Source organism: Prionailurus bengalensis, chromosome B1, assembly GCF_016509475.1.
Source record: "Prionailurus bengalensis isolate Pbe53 chromosome B1, Fcat_Pben_1.1_paternal_pri, whole genome shotgun sequence".
Lineage (NCBI taxonomy): Eukaryota > Metazoa > Chordata > Mammalia > Carnivora > Felidae > Prionailurus > Prionailurus bengalensis.
In genome coordinates, this window is record NC_057344.1 from 35,257,320 (window position 1) to 35,283,259 (window position 25,940).

A 25,940-nucleotide genomic window follows, 5' to 3' on the forward strand; every position below is an offset into this window, starting at 1 on the left:
GGGGCCAGCGGTAGTGCAGAGAGAGAATCCCAAGCAGGCACCATGCTGTCAGTGCACAGCCCACCATGGGGCTTGATCCCACAAACCATGAGATCATGACCTCAGCCGGAACCAAGAGTTGGTCGCTTAAGTGGCTGAGCTACCCAGCTGCCCCATCCATCAAATTCATTTCTTAAAAACTCAACAGTGCCTTCCTCTTTGGCCATTCCAAAGGGGGTTTAGGCAAGGAGGTAAGACCACTATTCTTAACTTCAGAGGATGAAATGTGATACTTGGTACTAAGCCCCTCACATAGATAAGCTGGATGGTGGGAGGCAGGCACCAGAACAAAGACCCATTAGGTTGTTGTACTCACAGTTATGTCTTGTATAGCACCCTACAAAAAGATGGAAACCTCACATGCTGTGCTCACAAATCAGAGTGCTTCAAATCCACAAGTATTTGTACTGGGCTTTTAATAGTTAACTGTATTTTGCACACCACATCTTAATTGCCCTTTATACTTCTCCTAGCCCCATGCCAGCAGAATTCTTAATATTTTGGTTTTTTTAATTTTTTTTATTAAAAAAATTTTTTTTTACATTTATTTATTTTTGAGACAGAGAGACACAGAGCATGAACGGGGGAGGGGCAGAGAGAGAGGGAGACACAGAATCGGAAGCAGGCTCCAGGCTCCGAGCCATCAGCCCAGAGCCCGACGCGGGGCTCAAACTCACAGACCACGAGATCGTGACCTGAGCTGAAGTCGGACACTCAACCGACTGAGCCACCCAGGCGCCCCAGAATTCTTAATATTTTGTAGGACTCCTTCATTCTCGTAATAGCCCTTCCAACAAGAGGTCCTTGAGAAGATCCCCTCCCATTTTGTGTGTCAAAAGAGGCCCAGACTGACCAGTCACATCCCTCATAACCTTCTTGATTCCCCAGTATTCCTTCCACACCCGGATACCACCTAGCTCCCTGGAGTAGGACATGCCATGCCATCTCAAACGCCTCTGTCTCTTCCTCAGGGCCCCACCCCTTCACAGCACCTCCTCATTGGGTGGCCCGATCGGGGCTCCACCCACCTCAACTGGGACCCTATCCCCTGGTGACCAACACCACTTCCAAAAGGCTGAACCACCAGCCCAGCCACTCACCCCCATCTGGCTGGGCTTGGTCACCCCAAACAAGTGTGAAAACGCCACCTTTGCAGGCCGGAATCCGAAAGAAATTGGAAACCTGCTGTTAGCTTCATTCCCACTCTCTTCTCATGTTTGCTGTTATTTTTTAACACTTTTTTTTTTTCTCATAAAAGCACTATCCTCTTCCCCAGAGCTTGCCTGTAGCGAAGGCATGGTCTGTACAACTGCAATTATTTCAGAGAACAGATGGAGTGAGGAGCAGAAAGTCTGTTAATAGTAATAGAAATGCTACATGTTAACCTGGACAGCACATGATGACAGTCCCATGACTACCCGTTCTGTTCCCACCAGCTGGGCAACCAAAGTAGGAATGAGATATTCACAAACACAGCCATCAGCCACGTAGCCACCTAAAGTTAGAACTCAAATTCCTTCACACTAGGGGCCTTGGCGACTGCTTAGGCCGAGAGCAGAGGAGGCCAAGCCATAGCTTGGTGCCAGGCCTGGCAGGATGGCCCCAGCTCCATTTCCACGGCCAAGGCTACCTAGGTCAGCCGAGGCCCAGGCCCGGCTTTTAGGCAAATGCTGAATTTGCTGACCCCAGCCAGGAGCCAATCCAACCAGCTCTTGGGAGGACACATTGGGTCTGGCTGAGCTGATCTTACGTCCTGGGAGGCATGGGTACATGGGAGGCCTGATTCAGGAGCCAGATTCTCCAGCTTCCCCAGGCTGAAGCCAGGAGACAAAGGCAGAAGCTCCACAGAAAGGGACACAGTATCAGGGCCAACAGTACACAGGGCTTGTCCAGCTATGGGATCAGAAGTCTTTTTCATTCTTCTAGAGCTTGAAAAATCCTGGCATAGAAAATGGATACATTTATTTCAAAGGATCTTTGTTAACCACCTACTATGTATAAGAAAATATGCTAGGCACTTTAGGAACAACAAAATCACAACAGTCCCTACCTTCAAGAAAATCATAATCTAATAAGAGGGACCGAGACAAGCCCACATATAACCAGATACATAGCAGACTATGATAAGTGCCCAGCAAAAAGGTACAAACAAAATGTTATTGGAATTCAGATACTAAGGGCACCTTGTCTGGTTCAAGGAGCTCAGGAGAAGTCTTCTTAGAGGAGATGGGTGGCATCTGAGATACGTCTTGAAGAATGGAAAGGATTTTCTGATGGGCACAGAAGTAGGAAAGCAGGTGTGATCCCTGGAGATCAGAAGCATCACCAGTCTTCGTGGGCACGTGTAGTGCTGTGGTGGGATTAGCCAGGCAGGTTACATGAGAGCAAGCTATAGGAGGCCTCAAATGCCAGGTTACACAGTTTATATTTAAGTCACAAATCTGGCAGGCTGTTCCTTAGATTACTGGGCCGTTGTGTGCTTGCAGGAGCCAATTTTGTGCTTCTGTTTTCAACTCCACATTCTGTGACCTCACGTTGGTAACTTGGATGGACCACAGTGTGAATATTTACCCACGGAAATGAGGGAGCATTACAAATCAGGCTTTGTTTTTGTTTGTTTGTTTTCCAGACAACTGGTTTACCAAGCCAGCAGCAAATGAGTGGGAAAGGCGGCAGAGAGGTCAGAAGGCCAGGGAGCCCACTGTTGAAATACTAGAAGCAAGAGCTGGTACAGACTCACCCACGGGTGTCAGAGAGAATGAGGAGAGGTGATAATGGAGTCTAGAGAGACCCTAAACTTGGAAACTAAAAAGGACTGGGCATGGTTGGAGAGGGAAGAGCCAAAAGATGATTCATATTTTGAATTTGGTGGCTGACAAAATGGCAGTGCCATTCATAGAAATAGGTAAGCCAGAGGAGGAACTGGTGAGTGGGGTGGAAGTGAATATAGCTTGGGAGGTGGAGATATCCTTCTGATAGATTAAAGAAATGATCCAACTCAGTGTTGCTTTTGAGCTCCTCCTTTCCCATTCCCTTCCGTCAGTCTCCTCTTTTCCCTACCATGCCGTGCAGATAATATCTCAATTCGTCACTTGATATGCTGTGATTTCTGTGCCTGTGTGGCTGCATGTGAGGCTTTGGAATCTGAATAAGTTCCTTAGCTTTATTAAGACAGAAAAGTTGCAGTGGACCAGAGCACAGGCTTTGGGAAGTGGAGAGAGTGCAGTGAACTTGCCAGGACTTGAACTCACCACTCTGCCACCCATGCTCCCTTGAGCCCAGAATCCACAGCCAGAATCCCATGAGCCCAGCGAACTTCCTTCCCCCAGCCATCTTGAGCAGGCAGATGCTGTGGAGGGACTGTCCTCCCCAGAGGACTGGCCAGCGCAGTAGCAGAAGGCACTTGATTCAGAGATGCTGGAACGTGTTGCCAACAAATACGTCTTTGTAGTATGTGTGTTTTAGATTGCACAAGTGTGCAGAGACCTAGGTGTGGAGGAATCCGTAACACGCAAACAAATACCATATTGTCGTAAATAGAAGTCCACCCTAAATATGCCCCTCTGCCTTCTGACCTGTGCCTGCCCTTCTGTGAAGCGAGAAGAGGGTGGAATTGAGAGACCAGGCACATGGTTCTAAATCCCACCAAAGCCATTCGCTTGTTCACAATGACTGGCATTTATTGATCACTTGACATGTGCAGGGTGCTATTCTGAGCCATCTATTAACTCACTCAATTTGTGTAACAATCCAAGATAAAAGCATTGTTATCATCATTATCTCTATTTTATAACGAGCCCGAGGCCCAGAGAGTTTAGGCAACTTGCCCAAGTCACACAGCGACTGAGTAGGATTCACATCAATCACTAAAGTGTATTGCCTCAGACAGGTCCTCTAATCCCTCTGAGCCGCAGTTTCTCCAAGGGTAGACTCAGAATGATAATCTCCATTTGAAGGAGTTTCCCATGCAGTGGCCCCTTGTTTCCAGTAATGTGACTCTGGCCACACCAAATCATGGCCTTCACTGACTGGGACCCAAGTCACCTGCAGCCTCCAACCCCAGCATTCAGCCCTTGCCAAGTCATCATTTTTTTCAACTACCACCACCACCATGAAGGCTTACTCTCCCACCCCAACCCTTCCCCATTCTGCATGGAAGTATTTGGTCCCTCACCTGCATTCCCATAGCCAGCGTGTCACATTGTACTGTAGTTGTTTACACATCTGTCTCCCTTGTTAGTTTGTGAACCGTTCAAGGACATCTTTGTATAGACAGTGTAGGATGTAGCCTCAGGTAGCTGAACTAGTTGAAGGAATGAGGACCTTTGGCCTGAACAAAAGGTATTTGTGAGGCTATGGTAACTGCCTTCAAATGTCTGAAAGGCTGCCATGTGTAAGAAGGACAGGACTTGTTCAATGCAGTTCTTGAAGAAAGAACAGGATCAAGCGTGAGTTGTAAGGGCCAAGTTTTGGGCTCTATAAGACATAGCCCTTTCTATCAATCTGAGCTGTACTTGAATGAGTCACGTCCCCAGGAAGTGAGGAACACCCATCACTGGGAGCCCCATGGAGACACTGGACAGTTGCTGGCTAGGTTTGCTGTAAAGGAAACTCTGCCCCCAATTCGTTTCAGTATTTCAGAGTTCTGTAATCAGTCACATTTCCAGGCAAACAGTCTCCCTGGGGACAGAGAGAGAGAGAGAGAGAGAGAGAGAGAGAGAGAGGGCTATATCTGTGCGTGCCCCAGTGTCCCCAGGCTAGACTGGAGGTGCCAAGGAGTTCCATCTCTCTGGGTGCAGGCAGCTGGAGATGGGCTATTTGGAGGAAATCCTCTGCTTGTCAAGGTAACTGCTAGTCCAGAGACCACTGGGAACAAACACTGAGGCTATTTGTTCACAGTAACAAAATTTGACCCATGGACCTTGCTTCACAGTCTTAAACGCTTTTAATTCACTTTATTTTTAGAATAACCCTGTTGTGTGAGACACATATTATTGCCATTTTGCAGATCAGTACACTGGACCTGGGTAAGAGTAAATAACTTACCCAAATACATCCAGAGAACAACCGGGGCTAGAATCCAGGTCCTGTGTCATTTACTTGAGTAATCTCACAACATCAAGATGCCTTTCTGAAGATCAGCCTCTGACACTCACTTTTAAAACCAGCACAGTAAACTGATGTGTGTTTTAGGTAGGAATGTGTTTGGGTCCAAGGAAGAAAATTCCCTCCCACAGGAACTGAACAGGTTTGTTTGTTTCATGCAGCAAGTTGAGGGGCCAGGCAGATTCAACAGCTCAAGGACCCAGATTCTTTCCATCTTTCTGTTTCACCATCCTCACCACATAGGCCTTCAACTTCATGCTTGTCCCCTCTTTGTCATAGGATGGCTGCCACACATCCAACATCACATTCACATTCCACATGGGAGGGAGGGGAATGGGTAGAGACAAAAGAGCCTGTGCCTTTTATTCAGGAAGATATCCCTGCCCAGGGACTTTCCCCTACATCTTCTTGGTCAGAATATGGCCCCCGCTTAGTGAAGGAAACACTGGGAAATCCAGTATTGCAGTTTTAGAGCCTCTACAGTAGAGAAAAGCAAGGAAGAGGGATAGCTGATCCATAGTGACTACACAACACCTTTTCCAAATTGTATCAAAGCATGACATGAGCCCCAGTTCCCAGTCTGAGGTGCCTCTATCACACAGCTCAGGAAGTGTCTTTGTGAGCAGCTATGGAGAGAAAGGCTGTCCCCGCTGGATGCCAGCCTGAAATGTGAGTCTATTCCTGGGGATGAAAGGCTTTAGGCTCAAGGGGCAACACCCGAACTGCATCCTGGCGGGACCATCAGCCCTGGTGAGGAACAGCTGTTACACTCAACCTCCCCCAGGAAGAAGGCTCTTAACTAGATTTCCCATACAGAACTTTGTGGGGGAGGTTCAAACACAACCAACCCACCATGGGCTAAATTTGTATTCCAACCAACATCATAATGAATAGTGGGAGCGGAGGGTGAGTTGTGTTTGTGACTTCAGCTTCTCGATTTGGTGCTTGAGCCCCTTAATCTTCAGGGCCTCAGGCACAAGAGACTCCAGCAGGTCAGGGGAGGCTGTCCTCTTTACATGGAGGGCACACGCTCTTCTCTGGGAGTGCACTAAGTAAGAGGAAAGAAGCCTGGATTTTAGTCAGTGGCAGATTTGATCAGGGACCTGGGAAACCAGACTTTAGGATTTTAGTTCTCACCCTTAAGTCTACATTAGTGTCACCTGGGAAACTTCCAAATTGACACCAATGCCTTGACCCCATTCCAGACCCTTTAAGTCAAGGTCCCAGTCTTGGTATCTTTGAAAAGCTCCCCTAGTGATTCTAATATTTATTGGGGTAAGAGCTACTGCCTTGGAGAAGATGGGTCTTCACTCAAGTTGACCACAAAACTTAATCATATCAGGTCAGCTCAGTCTCCCACTCAAGGACAAGCAAGTGCTGTATGCAGCCAGCCACATCCATAATCCTATCTGAAAATGACAGAAATGCAATCCTGGTTACTCCCCAGTTTGCTGTAGTTTCCAGGTGGGCTTGGTGACTCTCTGAGTCAAGGAGTCAAGGACCCTGTTGTAAAATGTACTTGGGATTTGTTTTAGTCAGCTATGATAAGGCATGCAGATGGAAATGATGGTCATGAAGGAAGGTGTTTATACTCACAGATCCCTAGAGACAGGAGTCATGGAACACCACACAGGGCCACATGGGGAAGCACCAGGGTCTGTCAGGAGGCAGAAGGAGTGAGGAGAAAGTGTGGGTGAGAATCTTCATTATAATTTTCATGAAGGAAACAAAATGGGTAAGGGAGGATAATCAGGGTAGATGGGTTTAGGATTGGCTAGTTTGAATAGTTCCAGTGGGCTCTGGGGCATAGGAGCTGCCCCTAGTTGTCTGGTCCCTGGCCCTGGGGTGAGTAGGGAAAGGGGACAATGGCTCAGCTCGATCAAGGAGGTGGTGAAGGGCATGAGCTCTGGGCTGACAGGCTTGCATTTGAAGAGCATGCTCTAAGGTGAGTGTTTGCTGTCCAGGAAGTGGCAGCCCCTCCAGGGTCAGCAAAGCTTTAGATGTTAAAGTATCAGAAAAGAAAAAACATGATGAACATAAGCACTGTCTTCTCAGTACTACCAGGACTTGGGACTATCTACCCAAATCTTGTCATTTTCTGTTCAAATACTTTTCATTTCTCTTCTCTGTGAAAGGCAGGCACACATACTCATTGAATGGCAAGGTGGAGGGAGAGGGCCTTGAGACTCAAGGGTGCACCCCCAAATCAGCCCCTTTCCCCAGGGAATCTGCACTACAGAGAGTGTGGCTTACTGGCCTACTCTGGGAATGACCACTGTTAAGCCATGTGACCCATCCCTCACATGATCAGCTGTCAACCGTGCCCACTCAGATCCACCCTCCCCCCAGCACCTGCAAGCATTTCATCTCTAAGCCCTGTGTCTGACCATGTCACCTCACACCCCCATTTACAAATCTTATTGGTATACGTGACCTTGCCATCTGCCTCATCACCTTTGCTGGCTGCCTCTGATGCCCTCCAGGCCTTGGCCCTCGACCTTGGGGACTCTGGGTTCCAGACACAGAATAACTCGCTCCCCCCTTCCACATCTCTGTGGCTTTTGTGCATGCTGTTTCTTTTGCCCGGCATGCCTTTGCTCCTGGACAGATCTTCCATTCACCAGGACCCTGCTCAGAGGCAACTTCCTCTATGAGGCTATCTTTGGTCACCCCAGGCAGAGTTAGTCACCTTCTCAGGTTGGCTTCCACAGCACTAGCAGTGTGCCTGCTTAGAGCACAAGGGTACTTGCATTATTTGTACATGCGTCCAGTGCCCCATGAGACCACTGTCTCCTCAGAGGCAGAGGCCATGTCTCTCTCATCTCTTATCCTCAGCCCCTCTCATATTGCTTAGTACATGATGAGGGCTCAGTTAATGCTTGCTGAATGAATGAATGAACAAACAAGTGAACAATTGAACCACCTGGACCAGGTGCAATATTCGTTTCATGTATTCATTCAAAAATATTTGTTGAGTGTCTTCTATGTGCCACACATTGTAATCTGGGGGAGATATAATTGAGCAGAGACAGACACCATCCCTGCTTCCAAGGAGCTTATAATCCTGCGGAAGATGTAGACATTAATCAAAACGTGTGCCAATGAATGGGTTATTGACTATAAACTGCAGAGAGTGTCTGAGGGAAAGAAACGTGAGCATGTTTAACAAAGAAATTTAGCATGGAACAGGAGGAGGGGGACCTTTCTCCAGAGAAGTCACCATGAGCTCTGAAGTATGAATAGGAGTTCACTAGATTAAAGAAGGTGGGCTGGGAGTGAGGAAGCATTCCAGACACAAGGAGAACATATGCAAAGGCGGTGAGTGGGAGGGAGCATGGCAGACCCTAGAAATAGGAAGGCCCGTGAGAGCAGAGTAGAGTGCAAGGGGCATGTGCACAAAATGACAAGGAGAGGTGGGCAGAGGTCAGATTATTCAAGACCTTGTGGACACATTAAGGTTGTGTGGAAAGCCAGTGAAGGATTTTAAGCACCAGGATCATATGATCTTCCTTGTGTTTTGAAATGATATTCTGGATCCAGGTGGAAAATTGATTAGGGAGTCAAAGCGAATATGAAGAAACCATTTAGGAGGCTATTACAGTAGACAAGAAGAAAGATGATGGCAGCCTGGGCTGACGTGGTGGCGGTAGAGAGGAGGGGGAGTGGGTGGAGTTGAGAGATGTTTGGAAGGAAGAATTGACAAGACTGCTGGTGGATTGGAAGCTTCTGGTTTGCAATAGCAGAAGGGGGTGCCTTCACTCATGCAAACAGAAAACTCTGGAAGACCAGCAGTGTTGTTGGGCATGATTAGCATGAGGTGCTTTGAAACAGCCACAGGGAGAGAAGTGGGTCATGGTGCATAGGGTCTGGAGTTCAGAGGAGAACTGGGGGTCGGAGGATAAACATGGCTGTGGTTTGAGACTGCTGTGAAGGAGGTAAGAGTGACAGATCTTAGAGAGCTTAGGATCCAGCCATGAGGAAAACGAGCCATGGGGAAGAGAATGGCATTCACAGAAGGCATTTCAGTAAGGAAGAGGTGGCCCACCTCGTGACGTGCAGCTGAGAGGAACGCCAAGTATGATGAGGTTTGGAGAGTGCCCACTGCATTCGGTGACACTAGCAAGGGCTATAGCAGAAGCATCGGGGCAGAGTGGGTTAAAGAATATATGGGAAGTCCCAGGGATGAAAGTACAGCACAGGGAATACAATAGTGCTGTATTAACTCTGTATGGTGACAAATGGTGACCGCACTTACTGTGGTAAGCACAAGTAACGTATAGAACTGTTGAATCACTTTGTTGTACACATGAAACTAATAGAGTGTTGTATGTCAACCATACTTCAATTAATTTTTTTTTTAGAAAGAGTAAGTGGGAAGTAAGGAAGAGGAGATGGTATGTGTTGACAACTCTTCCATGGGGTTTGCCTATGAAGTGGGGGAGGAGGTGAGCACAGGGAGATAGTCAATATACTGGGAGCAGGGACAGTCACCAATGGTCAGGATGCCCTTTGAGGTCAAAGACTAGTCCTGGTGGGCATAGTTGAAGAAGTAAGCTGAACAGAGAGGAGGTTGTGGCCAAGAATTTGTGAACTTTGGAGATGGAGCAGCTTCGGATGATGAGTTTCAAAGTGTGACTGTTGATGGTTGAGACAGAGAAAGAGAAGATTGTCTGAGATAGGGAGGTGCGGGAACCAGAGTGGCCACGGCCCTGGACGGATGTTCCACAGGTTTGCTGAAGTCACTGTGATGACAGCAGGATGTAGGGAAGAAAAGATCATGAGCAGGTACCAGTGTCTTTGATGAGTGAGGAGGAGCAACCATGAGCTCATAGGTGACAGCAAACAGGACAGAAAGAGAATGTATGGTTGAATGGCCTGAGCCACAAAGAAGGACGTGGCAACAGGGAGCAATGACACCTCCTGGTCTACTGACCCTGGGATTTGTGGGGCATAAGAGAACACACACCAGTACTTGAGAGTGCTAAGGTGAAGGGGCCCTCCAGGTGAGGTTCAGGCAAAGGCAAGGAAGTAGAGCAATTTATGGAGAGACAGAGGACAGAGGGGAGATGTGTGTTACTCAGTGGCATTTTTGCTGGGCAGAGTGTAAGTGTCTGAAGGTGGAGGAGGAGTGAGGACTGACTCTCAGGCAAAGAAGAAAAGAGTAGTTAGGGCATGATGGTGTGGTAGAGGACCAGTGGCTGGGAAAGAGGTCAGTGGGAGAGGCTTTGGCTGTTTTCAGGATGGGACGCAGGGGAGATTGGGGCTGAACAGTCTCTCTCAGCATGGGCAGTGAGGCAGGGGACAGAAGACTTGGCTCACTAGGCTTGGGGGCGTCAGTGTCAGTGGGTGCTTTCTGCTCACCTGGATTGTGGTGACTATCTGTAAGGCTGACCTTTCCCTGCTGGAAGAATCAGTGTCACTGGTGAGCTACAGTTAGTAGACAACCCTAAGTACAGATGGTAGCTGAGGGCAGAAACCAGAGGTTCAAAGATAAGGCATATCTAGCTCTGTCCCCTGTTCAGAGTAGAGCTCAAAGTCAATAGCCTCGTCTTCTCACTTTCCTTCCTTCTTTTCCACTCTCTCTACTCCCATTTCCCCTAACCCCCAGTTGGGATACACCTATTAAAATTCCTTCTGGAATAATAAGAAGAATTACAAAGGCACAAAGCTTTCTACAGACATTTCACCAAAGATATAGGAATAGTCAGTAAGGACATGAAAAGGTGCTCAACATCACTGGTCATTGGGGGAAGTGTAAATTAAAAACATGATGAGATGCCACTTTACACCTGCTAGAATGGCCGCAATCTAAAAGACAGACAGTAACAAGTCTTGGTGAAGATGTGAAACCCTCAGACACTGCTGGTCGGGTTGCACAGCGGTGAGACCACTTTGGAAAACAGTTTGGTAGTTTTTAAAAATGTTAAACATAAATCTACCTTATGACCTAGCAATTCTACTGCAGATATTTTCCCAAGAGGATTGAAAACAAATACCTGCACAAAGACTTGTAGCAAATGTCCATAGCAGCATGCTTCATAATAGCCAAAAAGTAGAAACAACCCAAATGTCCATCAACTGGAAACATGAGATGCATATCAACATCCATATGATGGAATACTATTTGGCAATAAAAAGGGATAAAGCACTGATACATGTGACAACATATTTGAACCTTAAAAACATTATGCTGAGTGAAAGAAGCCAGGCACAAAAGATTACATATCATATGATTCCATTTATATGAAATGTTCAGAAAAGGCAAAAAGGAGATTCTAGAGACAGAAAGTAGATTAGTGGTTGCCTAGAGCTGGTTGGAGAGAACAGGGAGTAACTGTAAATGGCACAAGGTTTCTTTTTGGGGTGATAAAAATGTTCTAAATTTAAATTGTGCCGATAGTTGCACAGCTCTGTTAATTTACTAGAAATTTTTGAAATGTATGCCTAAAAGGAGTGAAGTTTGTAGTATGGAAATTATACTTCAATAAAGCTGCTGTAAAAAATTTACCTGGACAAGGGCACCCAGGTGGCTCAGTCGGTTGAGCGTCCAACTTTGACTCAGGTCATGATCTCATGGTTCGTGAGCTTGAGCCCCACATCAGGCTCACTGCTGTCAGCATGAAAACTGCTTCGGATCCTCTGTCCCCCCCTCTCTCTGCCCCTCCCCCGCTTGCATTCTCTCTCTTTCTCTCTCAAAAACAAATAAAACTTAAAAAAAAATTTTTACCTGGACAAGTACAGATCTAACTCTGCTTCTCTATTGGCACCATCACCTGGAGGCACCGTGATTTTTTTAACGTGACTTCCCACTCCTTGCTCACGTCCTGTGCCATGGAGCCCACGGCCCAATCCATCAATTGCCCTTGACCTAAGTGCCCCCCACACATGGAATGAGGATTCCTGAGCTCTCCCTGCTGCAAAGGGACAAGGCCATTACCTCTCAGCCAGTGAGAGAGGGACTAGAGGCTGATATCTCCAAGATAGTACTCTATGATTACTATACATTTCACTTTGTTTTACAATTTTAGTTTATTTTTAGCAGGTTGTACAGTTGGCCCTTGAACAATGCAATCTTGAATTGTGCAGGTCTGCTAATCCACAGATGATTTTCAGTAAGTACGGTACAGGGCTGCACATGTATTTTCTCTCATGATTTTCTTCATCGCATTTTCTTTCTCTAGTTTCACATAAGAATACAGTATGTAATACATGTAACATACAAGATGTATGTTCACCAGCTGTTTACAGTAGTGGCAAGGCTTCTGGTCAACAGTGGGCTATTAAGTTGGGGGGCAGTGAGAAGTTATACATGGATTTTCAACTGCTCAGAAGTCACCCCAACCCCGTGTTGTTCAGAGGTCAACTGTATGTTCACGTGGATCAAAACCTGAAATAGTAGAACTGGCATGTATAAGAGACCTCCATCCCATCTCTATATCTCATCTTTCCCATTACCATCACCACTTGCGTCCTCTGTTAGTTTTTGGGTTTTTGTTTTGTTTTGTTTTGTTTTTAAGTATCCTGAGCCTGGGTGGCTCAGTTGGTTGAGCATCCAACTCTTGATTTCAGTGCAGGTCATGATCCTGGGGTCATGGGATCGAGCCCCACGTCAGGCTCCGCACTCAGCCTGTTTGGGATTCTCTCTCTTCCTCTCTTTTCTGCCTCTTTCCCTGCTTGTGCTCTCTCTCTCTCAAATTGAAAATAGATAAATAATAAAATAAAATATCCTTCCAGAGCTTGTTTATGCAAATACAAGCCACTGTAAAGAAATATCTTATTTTCTCTTTCTTCTGTAAAAGCGAGCTCCTAGATACACTGCTCTGCAATCCTGCTTTTTTCACTTAATTTATCTTGGAGGGCTTTTCATATCAGATCTTAGAGAGCTTCATTGTTTTTAACAGCCATAAAGCATTCCATTGTGAGTATGTGCCAGTGTTCATTAACCAATCCCCAACTGATGGACACTTGAGTTATTTCCCACTTTTGCTATTACTATTCAGCTCTGTCTGGGGCTGAAATGAATACTTTATATACAAGTTATTTCATAAATGTGCAGATATCTTTAGAGGGACAAAAATCATAGACATGGGATTGCTGAGCCTAAAGGTAGATTGCCCCCACTTTGCTTCCCCATAGCAATGCAGGAGGCTTCCCCACAGCCTCGCCAGCAGAGCATACTATCAAAGTCTGAGATTTGCAGAATGTTTGACAAGGATATTGATTCCATCTTGCTTTCTTCAAGTAGAACTGCTTTCTATTTTATTTTTTAATTTTATTCTGTTGTGGGAAGAACATGAGATCTACCCTTTTCCAGATTTTGAAGTGTACAATACAGCATTGTTAACTACAGGCACAGTGTTGTTCAGAGCAGATCTCTAGAACTTATTCATCTTGAGAACTCAAACTCTGTACCCACTGAACAGCTACTCCCCATTTCCCCCTCCCCTGACCCTGGCAACCACCGTTCTACTCTACTTATATGAGTTTCACTGTTTTAGATACCTCATATAAATTGAATCACACAGTATTTGTCCTTCTGTGACTGGCTTATTTCACTTAGCATAATGTCCTCATGGTTCATTCCTTTTGTTATAAATGACGGGAACTCCTTTTCTAAGGCTGAGTAATACTCCATTATATGTATAGACTATAATGTCTCTAGCCATTCATCCACCGATGGACATGTAGGGTTTTATTTACATCCTGGCTATTGTGAATAATGCTAGGACCAACATGGGAGTGCAGACATCTCTTTGAGGCCCTGATTTCAATTCTTTTGGATAAAAACCAAAGCAGGACTATTGGCTCATTTAAACAGGATTAGTTTCACATGATATCTAGACACCTCGGAATCCACTGAATGGATGTTAGAATCTGAAGGTGAATAGACCATCTATTAGTCCCCTCCTTTTCTAGGAATAAGCCAGAGAGGAGAAAGACTTAGCTAAGATCCCAAGCCCGCAGTGCAGCAAGCAGGTCTGCGTGACACCCCCAAAGAAGTACAAAACAGTTTCATCAAAGGCAAGAAGACATGTGGCAAGTACAACAATCTCTGGAGACAAATCCATTGTTGAAAGTATTGACTGCACATTCTTGGCCAGACGTTAAGGTCATGTGCCAAGAGACTGGTTCATCTCTGTCACCCCACCTTACACCAGCCTGTCGGCTCCAAGGACCGGCAGAGAACAAGCGAGGGCCAAGTCAGACTTCCAAGGAGTCTAGCTATGAACCACGCTCTTGAATAGCCTGTTTCCCAGTTTATCTGCTGAACATCACCCCACCTCTTAAATATTTGCTAGGGAGCTTCTGTTGGCAATTGGGGTCTTTGATCAGCATGGGAGTTTTGACCTGCTACATTTCTGACCTGGGCCGGTTCACCCCTCCTTAGGCAACCTGGTGGTCCCCGCTCCCGGGAGGTTATCATATTGATTCCAAACTTAGTGCGGACACCCGATCGGCATAGCGCACTACAGCCCAGCACTCCTGGGCTCAAGCGATCCTCCTGCCTCAGCCTCCTAAGTAGCCGGGACTACAAGCACACACCACCGCTCAGGCACAATTGGGGTCTTTGAAAGGGCTGAAAACCAGCTCCCTGATTGCACTGAGAGAGAAGGTATAAGACCATCACCACAGAAGCCCTCTCTTCCCTGCTAAATTTTAGAAGAGGTCTGCTATGGGGTTGCTTAACAGGGAGGGGATCTAGGGTAAAACCTCAGGATGTAACCACCTCCGACAGAACTGTGCAGCAGGGACTCACCCACAAAGACCAGTCTCCTGGTTCACCACTTAAAGAAGCAGACACCAACGGGGCGCCTGGGTGGCTCAGTCGGTTGAGCGTCCGACTTCAGCTCAGGTCACCATCTCGCGGTCCGTGAGTTCCAGCCCCGCGTCGGGCTCTGGGCTGATGGCTCGGGGCCTGGAGCCTGCTTCCCGATTCTGTGTCTCCCTCTCTCTCTGCCCCTCCCCCGTTCATGCTCTGTCTCTCTCTGTCTCAAAAATAAATAAAACGTTAAAAAAAAAATAAAAAAAAAAAAAAAGAAGCAGACACCAGTGTGAAGAGAGCTTCAGGTGGGGGTCCGAAGGGGCAGTGACGAGCCGAGGGGGGAGGGAAGGAAAAGTAGCCTGCTATGGAAAAGAATTCCTCTGGGCATTGTTTGACCAGAAGAAAAATAGGGTTTAATGATGAGAAAATCATTTTAGATGATATCATTCACACTATTCTGCAGCTTATTTCACCTTCTAGTATATTTTAGATACTTTTCCATATTAAAAAATCATTTTTTCTATGTGTAAAAACAATGCATTTTATTGCACAAATTGGAAAATGCAGGAAAATACAAAGAAGAATATAGTTCATAATTATCCCATTACTTAGAGATAGCCAACGTTTTGGTTCTGATTTTTCTGGTCCTCTTTCCATGGAGGGGTATAATAGTTTTCCATGGAGGGGTATGATACAGTTTTTGGTTAACAAAGACAATGAAATCATATTTTACATAAGATTTTGTAATATACCCATTGTTTCCACATACTCTGGGAATAAATACAAAAAGTATATATGTCCATTTTGTAGGCAAAATAGGATTTTAAAATAATTTGCATTTCTTTGATTACTAATGAAATTGAATATTCATGTTTGTTGATCATTTGTGTTTCTTATTTTATGAATTGCCTATTCCTGTTGCTTATGTATACCTCTATTGGGTTCTTATTCTCTTTCTTATTGATTTAAAAAGTACTTTACATATTAAGGATATTAATCCTTTATCATAGATCTTGTAAATATTTTCTCATAGCATTGTCTTTGAATTTTATTTTGCTTCCTTTTTTTTGTCATATAAAAGTCTCAAAATTATATCTAGTTAAATATATCAATCTTTTCCTTCATGCCATTTACTGTTAACAGTTTGGTGTGTACTTTTCCAGACATTTTCTATGCATATGCAAATATATCTATAAATATATATATAGTTAGATATATAAAGTTTTCCTGCACATTTTAGATGATATCATTCACACTATTCTGCAGCTTATTTCACTTACTAGTATATTTTAGATATTTTTCCATATTAAAATATAAGGATCTAATTCCAACAGAGTATTCCATTATATGAATTTAGTAAATTTCATTAAATCAGTTTTTAAAGATTTTTTTTCACTTTCACATTTAAATCTGAAAATTTTTTGGCATATGAGAGAAATAGAGACTGAAGTTTATTCCACATGGTGACCCATTTGTCCCAGCAGCACTTATAAAATAATCTATCCTTTCTCCACTTGTTTGATAATTTTATCATATATTAAATATCATATCTTTCGTTAAAGCTTGATCACCTATTAAATACACATATATTAAAGACATAGATTTCTGTCTAGATTTTCTACTTTGCTTCCACTGCTTGTTTATTCCTAATCAACACCACATTGTTTGAATTATTGTAGCTTTATAATATATTTTAATATCTACAAAATCAATACCACTTCCCTGTTTTTCAATATTGCGTTGGCTAATTTTTTTCTTTTTCTGAACTTTAGAATTATTCCATGAAGTTCCCAAAACATCTCTTTAGGATTTTGATTAGAATTGTATTAAATTAGGTAATTAATTGAAGGATATTAACACATTGGCAAATGATTATTCCTTTTCTTTCTTTCTTTTTTTTTTTTTTTTGAGATGGTGGGGGAGGGAGTGTGCAGCACACATGCAGGAGGCGGAGGGACAGAAGGAGAGGGAGAGAAAGAATCCCAGGCAGGCTCCATGCCCAGCACAGAGCCCAATGTGGGGCTAGATCGCACGACCATGAGATCATGATCTGAGCTGAAATCAAGAATCAGAGAATCAAGAGTCAGGTGCCCAACCAATTGAGCCACCCATGCACCCCCTGCAAATGATTATTTTAATTTAAAACCATAGCATGTCCCCATATATATTCAAGTTTTCTTTTTATGCTTATCAGTAGTGTTTTGGTTTCTTTGTCTAAGTCGTGGATTTTTCATCAGGTTTATTGCTAGATATTTTATAGTTTTGATTACAATTGTTAAATGGCATTTTAAAAGTATATTTTCTGACTGTTATTAATAAGTACTGATTTTGTGTGCATGTCATAAAAACTCATTACTGAATATCAGTCTAGTTGTTTCCAACTGATTCTTTTGGATTTCTCATGTAAGCAGTCATGTCACTTGCAAAATAATAATAATAATAATAATAATAATAATAATAGTAATTAAAAGACAAAGAACAGGGGCACCTGGGGTGGCTCCGTCGGTTAAGCATCCGACTTCAGCTTAGGTCATGATCTCACAGTCCATGAGTTTGAGCCCCGCGTCGGGCTTTGTGCTGACAGCTCAGAGCCTGGAGCCTGCTTCAGATTCTGTGTCTCCCTCTCTCTTTGCCCCTCCCCTGCTCATGCTCTGTCTCTCTCTGTCTCAAAAATAAATAAAAACATTAAAAAATTTTTAATAATAATTTAAAAAAAGACAGAGGATAGGTGTTATTTCTTTTACAGTATTTACACTTTGTTTCTTTTTATTTTCTTATTGCCCTGGCTCCCTATTCTTGGGAGTATCAGTTGTACAGTTTTTCCTTCTGGAATTCCATCGGAATCACACACACACACACACACACACACACAGGCTCTTTGGGATATGATCCTACTTTGCCCCTAATATTTTCATCTGATTATCCTTTCTTCTGAGTTCTTAGAATTTCCTTGGACTCTATCTTCAAATTCTCTCATTTAATTTTCTATAGCATCAAATATGTGGTTCAGTGACTCTTTAGGATTTTAACACTCAACCGTGTTTTTATCTCTAACTTACTCTTTGGCAAGTTGCCGGATCCCCCAGTTGTTGCAGCACACACTGCTTGTGGTCCTCTCCCTGGATGGTTGTGTTTTATTGATCCCACCCCACTCCTTCTTCAACAGCCCCACCCCCCGGTGTCCCCAGTTCCACCCTACCCATTCTTCTATTCTCACTGTACCTGTTCTCCCTGACAGGCTCATCTGTCGTCACGCCCACTACTCACATGCTTAGTCGTGAGAGAGCTCCTACCTCAGAGCTCCATGTCAGAGATGTCTCTGCCTGCATGTTTTAACACCAAACTCACTGTCTCCCAAATTTGTTACTCCTAATATTCACGGCACCATGGTCAACTAGTTGCCCATGATAGAATGTCAGGGTTGTCCTGAACGTCTCCCTCTCCTCTATCTGCCCTATCCAGTCACTTCACACTGTTGATGGGACAACACAAATGCCTCTTTCTGTCTTTATCACTACCACTCACATTTTTAAGCTCTTGCAATCTCTCTTCAGGGTATCCCAGTTGTCTTTTTTTTCTCTCTCTTTTAGTTTTTTACTCAGTGTTACCATGCGCCTTCCCAAAGCACACATTTAATCATGTCAGTCATCTATTCAGTTTCGGTGGGTCCTATTGCAAAACAAATTCTAAACAACTTAGGACATGTAAGACTGTTTATTATCTTGTCCCAGTAACCTTTCAGCTTTGTCACCTGCCATTCCTTTCCAGATGTCTTATGTCCCAGCATACCAAGATTCTTGCCATTCCCCAAACATCCTCATGCCTTTGCACAGACCCTTCCCTTTGTCTACAGAGTTGTTTTCTTGACCCTTTACCTGCTTATTCTTCAAGATCAAGTTCAAAAGACAACTCGGTGTGCCTGGGTGGCTCAGTCGGTTAAGCATCCGACTCTTGATTTTGGCTCAGGTCATGATCTCACGGTTTGTGAGTTCAAGCCCCACATCAGCCTCCGTGCTTGTCGTGCAGAGCCTGCTGGGGATTCTCTCCCTGCCTCTCTGCCTCTCTCCCTGTCTCTCTAAGTAAGTAAATAAATAAATAAATAAATAAATAAATAAATAAATACTTCTTTAAAAAGACAACTCTGTGAAGGCTGCCTGGACTCCGGAGGTAGAGAGGTTTAGGCTCCCTCCTCTGTACTCCCTTAGTAATTGATAAATGTTTCTCTACTCAAGCATTCGCATGTTGGTCTACAGCTATGTCTGTGTCTGTCTCTCCCTTCAGATCAAGAGGAGCCCCAGCTCTTCTCTTTGTACTTTACTCACATCTTACTCTCCCACTCCCTTCTCATCCAGACTACTGAGCAGTCCGAGTCCCTATCAAGTGAAACCCACCTACCACTTATTTCTCAACTGCACTTTACCAGTTAAAAGCACACAGATGTGGAATGCAATATTACCTAGTAACCTTACGACAAACCTATGGTATAGTCAGTTTCTCACTTTCCAAAATGACTATTTCACACCTTCTTCTTTGTCCCCAAACCTCCTATAATCGCTATTCCCCTGATGACCTTGCCTCTAATTCACTGAGAAAATAGAAGTAATCAGAAGACAATTTCCCCATTCCTCACCATCACATTTTCCAGTTCCCTTGCATCTGAACCTGTATCCTCTGTGTCTACCAGAGGCCGGTCCCTCCACTTTTGCTCTGGATCCTGTCTCCACCCACCTTTCCAGAGTCTTGGCTTGTGCAGTGATCCCCTTTTTCCTCTGTCATCTAGATCTCCCTTTCTTCTGGATCATTTCCACTGGCCTGCTGACATGCTTGACTATCATCTATCTCCTAAAAAAAATAAAAACAATTTAAAAAAATCTCTTGGCTCTTCCTTCCCATCTAGTAATAGCCACTCCATGTCTCAGCTGACCTTCACACTAAAATTATCATCCCGTCTCATCTCCACCTATTCCAATCAAACCTCAGTCCTTTCTACCTCACTGAAACTGGTCTTGCCAAGTTAACACTGTTCCCAAGTTGTCCAATCACATTGTCACATCCGTGTCTTCATCTTGCCATACCTTTCAGCATCATTGAACACAGTTCACCACCTCCTCCTTTGGGAAACACTTTCTGGCTCTGATCCCTACTCTTCAGGTGTGCCCCCCCACCCCGGATTCAGTCTCCTTTGTCAGATTTTCTTCTTTTCTAAACATTAGCTGTTCTAGAATCTGGTCCAGAGACTTCTTTTCTGCCCCATGTCTAACCTACCCATGAAGAATCTCATTATTTTATGGGTTTAGGACTGTCTATATGTCAGTGACTCCAAAACTTATATGTCTACTCCTCATCTCTCCTCTAGACTCCAGACTCTAACTTATATACTTGATTATCTTTTCAGAAGTAATTCCAACTTAATATGTCTAAAACAGAAATCTCAATACCCTCCTTCAAACAATCTCATTGCCAAGTCTTTTATGTCACTAAATGGCACCATTCACCCAGTTGCTCAAGCCAGAAACTCATGAAACACCCTCAGATTCTCTTTCCCCACCCTCTACTGCCCCACTGTCCCATCCACCCACAGATTTTATCAGTTCTCCCTAAAAATACTTCCCCAATCCATCTACTTGTTTCTAGCTCTATTGCTATCATTCTAGTCCAATATACCACCAGCCTTCACTAAGACAACAGCCTCCTGACTGGCTCCTGGCTTCATCTGTTACCTCCCGCTCGCCATTCATTCTTCATCCAGCCACCAAAAAATCTTTGAAAAACATAAATCAGGGGCACCTGGATGGCTCAGTCAAGTGTGTGACTTCAGCTCAGGTCATGATCTTGGAGAGCTTGTGAGTTTGAGCCCCACATCTGGCTCTGTGCGGACAGCTCAGAGCTTGGAGCATGCTTTGGATTCTGTGTCTCCCTCTCTCTCTCTCTCTCTCTGCCCCTCCCTGGCTCATGCTCTATCTCTCTCTCTCTCAAAAATAAATAAACATTAAAAAATTAAAAAAAAACCCATAAATCAGAGCGTATCACTCTCCTGGTTAAAACCCTCGATTGGTTCTGCATTGCACTTAGAATAAAACCCTCCTCCTCACCCTGCCAAGGTCTACCAAGCCTTCTGTGGGCTCTCAACCACCTCTCCAAACCTGCCATGTCCATTCTCTCCATTGCTTGCTCCTAACCACATGATATTTTTTTTAATGTTTATTTATTTTTGAGAGACAGAGACAGAGCACGAGTTGGGGAGGGGCAGAGAGAGGGGGGACACAGATTCTGAAGCAGGCTCCAGGCTCTGAGCTGTCAGCACAGAAGCCAATGCGGGGCTCAAACTCACAGACCGTGAGATCATGACCTGAGCCAAAGTCAGAAGCTCAACCCACTGAGCCACCAAGGTGCCTCCCACATGGTATCCTTTCTGTTCCTCGAATGCTTGCTTTTTCCCATCTGAAGGCCTTTGTAGCAGCTATTTGCCCTTCTTGGAACGCTTGCTCCCTCTCATCCCACTCTATTTTGTTTTAATCATAGTACTGATCACAATTGGGCATTTCCTTGTGGTTTTGGTTTCTTTGTTTTTTGAGTTAAAAAAAAAATCTGTGTCTCTTACCGAGAATAAAAGCTTCCTGAAAGCATGGCTCACACTGTCTTGTTCTCTGTTGGATGCCTAGCCTGTAGAACAATTTCCAGCACATAGTAGGTGTTCAGAAAATGCTTTTTGAAGGGATTAGTGAATCCTAGTATTCCTTGCAATTGGTACAATTCCTGACACAGACTAAGTTCTCCTGTGTTTGCTGAATTAATAGATAAGTTCCTCCAGCTATACTGTGAACCCCTCCCCCACTCGTGCTCTGTCTCTCTCTCTCTCAAAATAAATAAACATTAATTTTTTTTTAAATTTCTGCTTCCATCACAGCACCTAGAATGATGCTAGGGACTTCTGGATGCTTAGTAACTATGCTTGTTTGATTTATTCTTCTTCATAAAGGGAAAGCCAAGCTTTTCAACTATCTACTTAATAGACTTCACTTCTCTGAGAGTAAACACGTGACATAAGAGGAATGGCACAAGAATGGGGATGGACTGGGTAGGGGTTGGTCAGCCCCTCTTGGCTGGAATAGAGATAAAAGGAGAGTGTGCACCTTGCAGCTTTCCTATCAGAATTCTAGTCATGGTACTACATTTCTTTGTGATGAATCTGTTCCAGGGTGCAACCTACATCCTGGTGATGGTGGATCCAGATGCCCCTAGCAGGTCTTCCCCCAACGCTCAATTTTGGAGACATTGGCTGGTAACAGATATCAAGGTAAGCAGGCCAGAAGGCGCTTTCTGATTCACTTGGGCTTATAGCTGGAAGATTACCGTTCTGGGCAGTTTTCAGCTCTCATTCAGGAGGGCTGGGGACTCAGGTTGCCCCCTACACTCAGCTGTCACAGCCCCTCCCAGGTTTTCTAACACTTTTGAAAAAGGTCCAGGATCAGTGGTGCACAGGTAAACCGGGTGGGGAGAGCCCTAACTTGTAGTGTTTGCTGATTTCTATAGTGTAAATACTTCCACCGTGGCCAATTTCAAGTTACTGATGATTTAACGGTTAACTCAGATTTTTCTGAAAATTTAACAGTGGCTCCAGCGCACCACCACGAGGGGCCTGGATTCGGAGGCACAGGGGTGACTGTGTGGTCCAGGTGGCAGAGCCGGCAGGGAGAGTCCTGCAGGGGGTCCTCCTGATGGGCTGAGGGGCAGTCTCCTTTTCTTTGTACAGAAACAAGTGGCCTCCCCTCATCTGTGTCCCTTGGCCATCACATAATTGTGAAGGAGTCTGGCTCATCCTTTCTGGAGTAGGTCTGAGGAACACAGATCTGGAGGGTTGGTAACGGGCATTATGTAGGGCGGGGGGGAGGCTGTATTCCCAAACAAGTTTTGGAGACCCCAGGCTACACTGTATTAATCACATTCCTCACTGACGGGCTTTTTAGTGCTTTTAATATTCTAATGTGCACTATATAATCTGCATTTATTTTCCAGCCTCATTTGCCTAGTGAATCTTTTGTTCATGAGCGCCTGGCCGCACACTTTGGGAAAATCCATGCTAGCTTCAGCCGTTCATGCATCTGTGCCTAGAGAGTTCACAGATGGCCTTTGCATAGGCATCAAGCCGTAAGATAGTGGGAACCCAGGGGCACCTGGGTGGCTCAGTCCGTTAAGCATCCAACTCTTGGTTTCAGCTCAGGTCATGATCTCGCAGTTTGTGAGTTCGAGCCCTGTGTTGGGCTCTGTGCTGACTGCACGGAGTCTGCTTGCAAGTGTCTCTCTCTCTCTCTCTCCCTCTCTCCCTCTCTCTCTCTCTCTCTCTCTCTCCCTCTCCCTCTCCCTCTCTGCCCCTCCTTCTCTTCCTCTCTCTGTCTCTCTCTCTCAAAATAAATAAAGATAAACTTAACCAAAAAAAGATAGTGGGAACCCAGACCTAAAAGACTTAAGTCTGGATCTAGGTTTGACAGGTTCCCAAATCCATCATCTCTATTAAGTCACTCGGAGTCCCTCCGGGTATTTCCTCTTTGTCTGTAAGATGGGAACCATGTTACCTCCTCTATACGGTTGTCACAAGAATCCAATGAGAGAGCATACTGAGAGCACTTTGGAAAACAGAGAGCACCACAAATGTAAGGAGTTTGTGTTTTTCCTTCCCCCACTGTGGGTCAGAGGAAGGGGTATCGGTGTGAACTAACCATTGATTCTCCTGAGCAAGGCAGGGGCTCTCACAGCCCCTAGAGTCGGGGGCTGGTGGGAGAAGCTATCCTGTCAACCAACCCTTGCCCAATGACCACGGGCCCTTCACGGGGTGCTTAGGTAGACAGCCCATCCTCAGAGGCAGTCCTGGCTACACACAGCCTTGAAGGAGTCCCCTCCAGGGAGGCCTCCAGCAGGCTTTTTGGACAGTGCCTGAGCCAGGCTCCTGAGGGAAAGCAAGAACATTGCTTCAACACACTTCCCCTGGCCAACCACCCGTCAGCCTGGTAAAGAGCCTTGGAAACACCATAAACATGCAAAGGGGCAGAGCTGGGGGATTTTCATGCCATCAAGGCTGGGAGAGAAGCTGAAGGCACAAAAGGGAAAAATACTGGATCCTGCCCCAATCTAGAGCATTGCCAGTTTCTATACTTGGGATTCCCAGGCAGTCATAAGGGGGAGAAACTCTCAAGAAAGGAGTACTGCTCCAGACATGACACATGTAGTGCAGCTCTTCACACACCGGGCTGTCCTTAAGAGGGTTCTACTGGGCAGTTCTGAGGCAGATTTCAGAAACCATGGTGGATGGGATAATTTCAGCATTGAGGGCACCTTGGGGCCATAAGACTGCCTCTCTTCCAAGCCTGAAGCCCCCCGCTCCACCCACTGCCCTCACCCCAGTATGCACTCAGGACAGTTCTCTCACAGAAGCTTTGCAGGGCAGACATGGGTTCTCAGCAGCCCAGCTGAGAAGCAGAGCAGGTGGCAGGTGGCAGGTGGCAGGTGGCAGCTGTCCGGCAAGACCACTAAGCCGCAGAGCTTATCAGGGCCACCTGCCCGGGTGTGGCCCCCAGCCTTCCCGCTTAGACCGGAGGAGGCTTGGGTTTCAGGCACATTTTCACCCACTTTCCCTGATCCAAGTGTCCAGCAGGAAGCAGCAGCTCTTGTCAGCTGTATCCACTCAGCCTGCCCACCAGCCCCCAGATTCCTTTAGCTGCATGGCCAGTATGAAAACCAGGCTCACTTAGGTCTCAGGCTGTGGCCCTTGGCCAAAAAAAGGGAAGGCTCTAATCAAACCCAGAAGCACTTCCTTTGTGTTGGCGTTAGCTGAGGCTGAGTAGGTCTCAGACATTACAGCATGTTCAAATCCACTGGTGAATGTGTTAAAATGCAGATTCCCAGGCACCACTTCCGTCAGTCTGGAGAGAACGAGGCATACAAGTTTAACAGGTCTCCAGAAGGAATTTAGCCAATGGAAGGAAGACCACAGAGTTCAGTCTGAATGCTTTGGTCATTGTTATCACCCATCTGGGAGCAATTTTCAAGTGACAATCATTTTCAACCCTTCCTTTTGATCCCCACGATCAGGGCATGTGAACTAGGCATTATCCCCATTTTATAGGTGGGAAAGCAAAGCCTGGAGAGGTTGGATGGTGCAGTCTCTCAGCTAGGTGGGTCTTCATTCCAAGGCCCCCAACTCCAAACTGCACACCCTTCTGGCCATACCACATGGTCTGGTTCACACTACATCTCTCCCATCAGCTCCATGGTGGCAAGAGGCATGCCATCTTGCCCTCTCTGTAAGATGGCAAATGTAATCTCTGTGGTTCTGCTACCATTCCAGGGCTCTCCTTCTGGTTCCCTCTTATGGACAGATGCTTCCAGGGAACCTCCCCAAAGACTGCTATCTTGGGAAATCAAATACACCTGGATAACATTCAAACCCTTCAGGAATTCTCATCCTTAATATGTTGGGCTAAACGTAAACCCAGTGGGGTGCCTGGGTGGCTCAGTCAGTTGAGCACCCAACTCTTAATTTCAGTTCAGGTCATGATCTCACGGTTCGTGGGATCAAGCCCCATGTCAGGCTCTGCACTGAGCTTGGAGCTTGCTTGGGATTCTCTCTCTCTCTCTCTCTCTCTCTCTCTCTGTCTCTCTCTTTCTCTCTATTCTCTTTCTCTCTGCCCCCTCTCCCCTGCTCATGCTCTCTAAAATAAAAAACTAAAAAGTGAGTCCTATATATTATCATTACCCTCAGCAGTAAGTGGCCTCAACAATAAGGCACACCATAAAGTCACTACAGACATAAAGTGATGATGGTCCTGTGATTCACAGTGACCACAGAGGTGGAACCCAGGCTGGCCTTGATATTAGGAACACAAACCTAACTGTGTGGTGGGTGGGCCATGGCCATGGGAGCCCCTCAGTAAGGACAATTTGGGGGCCATCTATCCAGGTGGAAACAAATAATTTCTCAGGAATACAAGAAACATCTGCAGCTCCCTGCCTTAAAGAGAGGCTGGCAAGTGTCTAC

The 25,940-nt window shown here is 45.3% G+C and overlaps 1 protein-coding gene across 4 annotated transcripts in view; it reads left to right on the forward strand.

Annotated features, from left to right (window-relative positions):
• PEBP4 (phosphatidylethanolamine binding protein 4) overlaps nt 1-25,940 on the forward strand; it is a 215,863-nt gene that overhangs the window by 97,764 nt on the left and 92,159 nt on the right. For all 4 annotated transcript variants that reach the window (XM_043561674.1, XM_043561679.1, XM_043561690.1 and 1 more), the window contains one exon: nt 22,107-22,205. In XM_043561674.1, the coding sequence (XP_043417609.1) occupies nt 22,107-22,205 (99 nt within the window). The remainder of the gene's footprint in view (nt 1-22,106; nt 22,206-25,940) is intronic.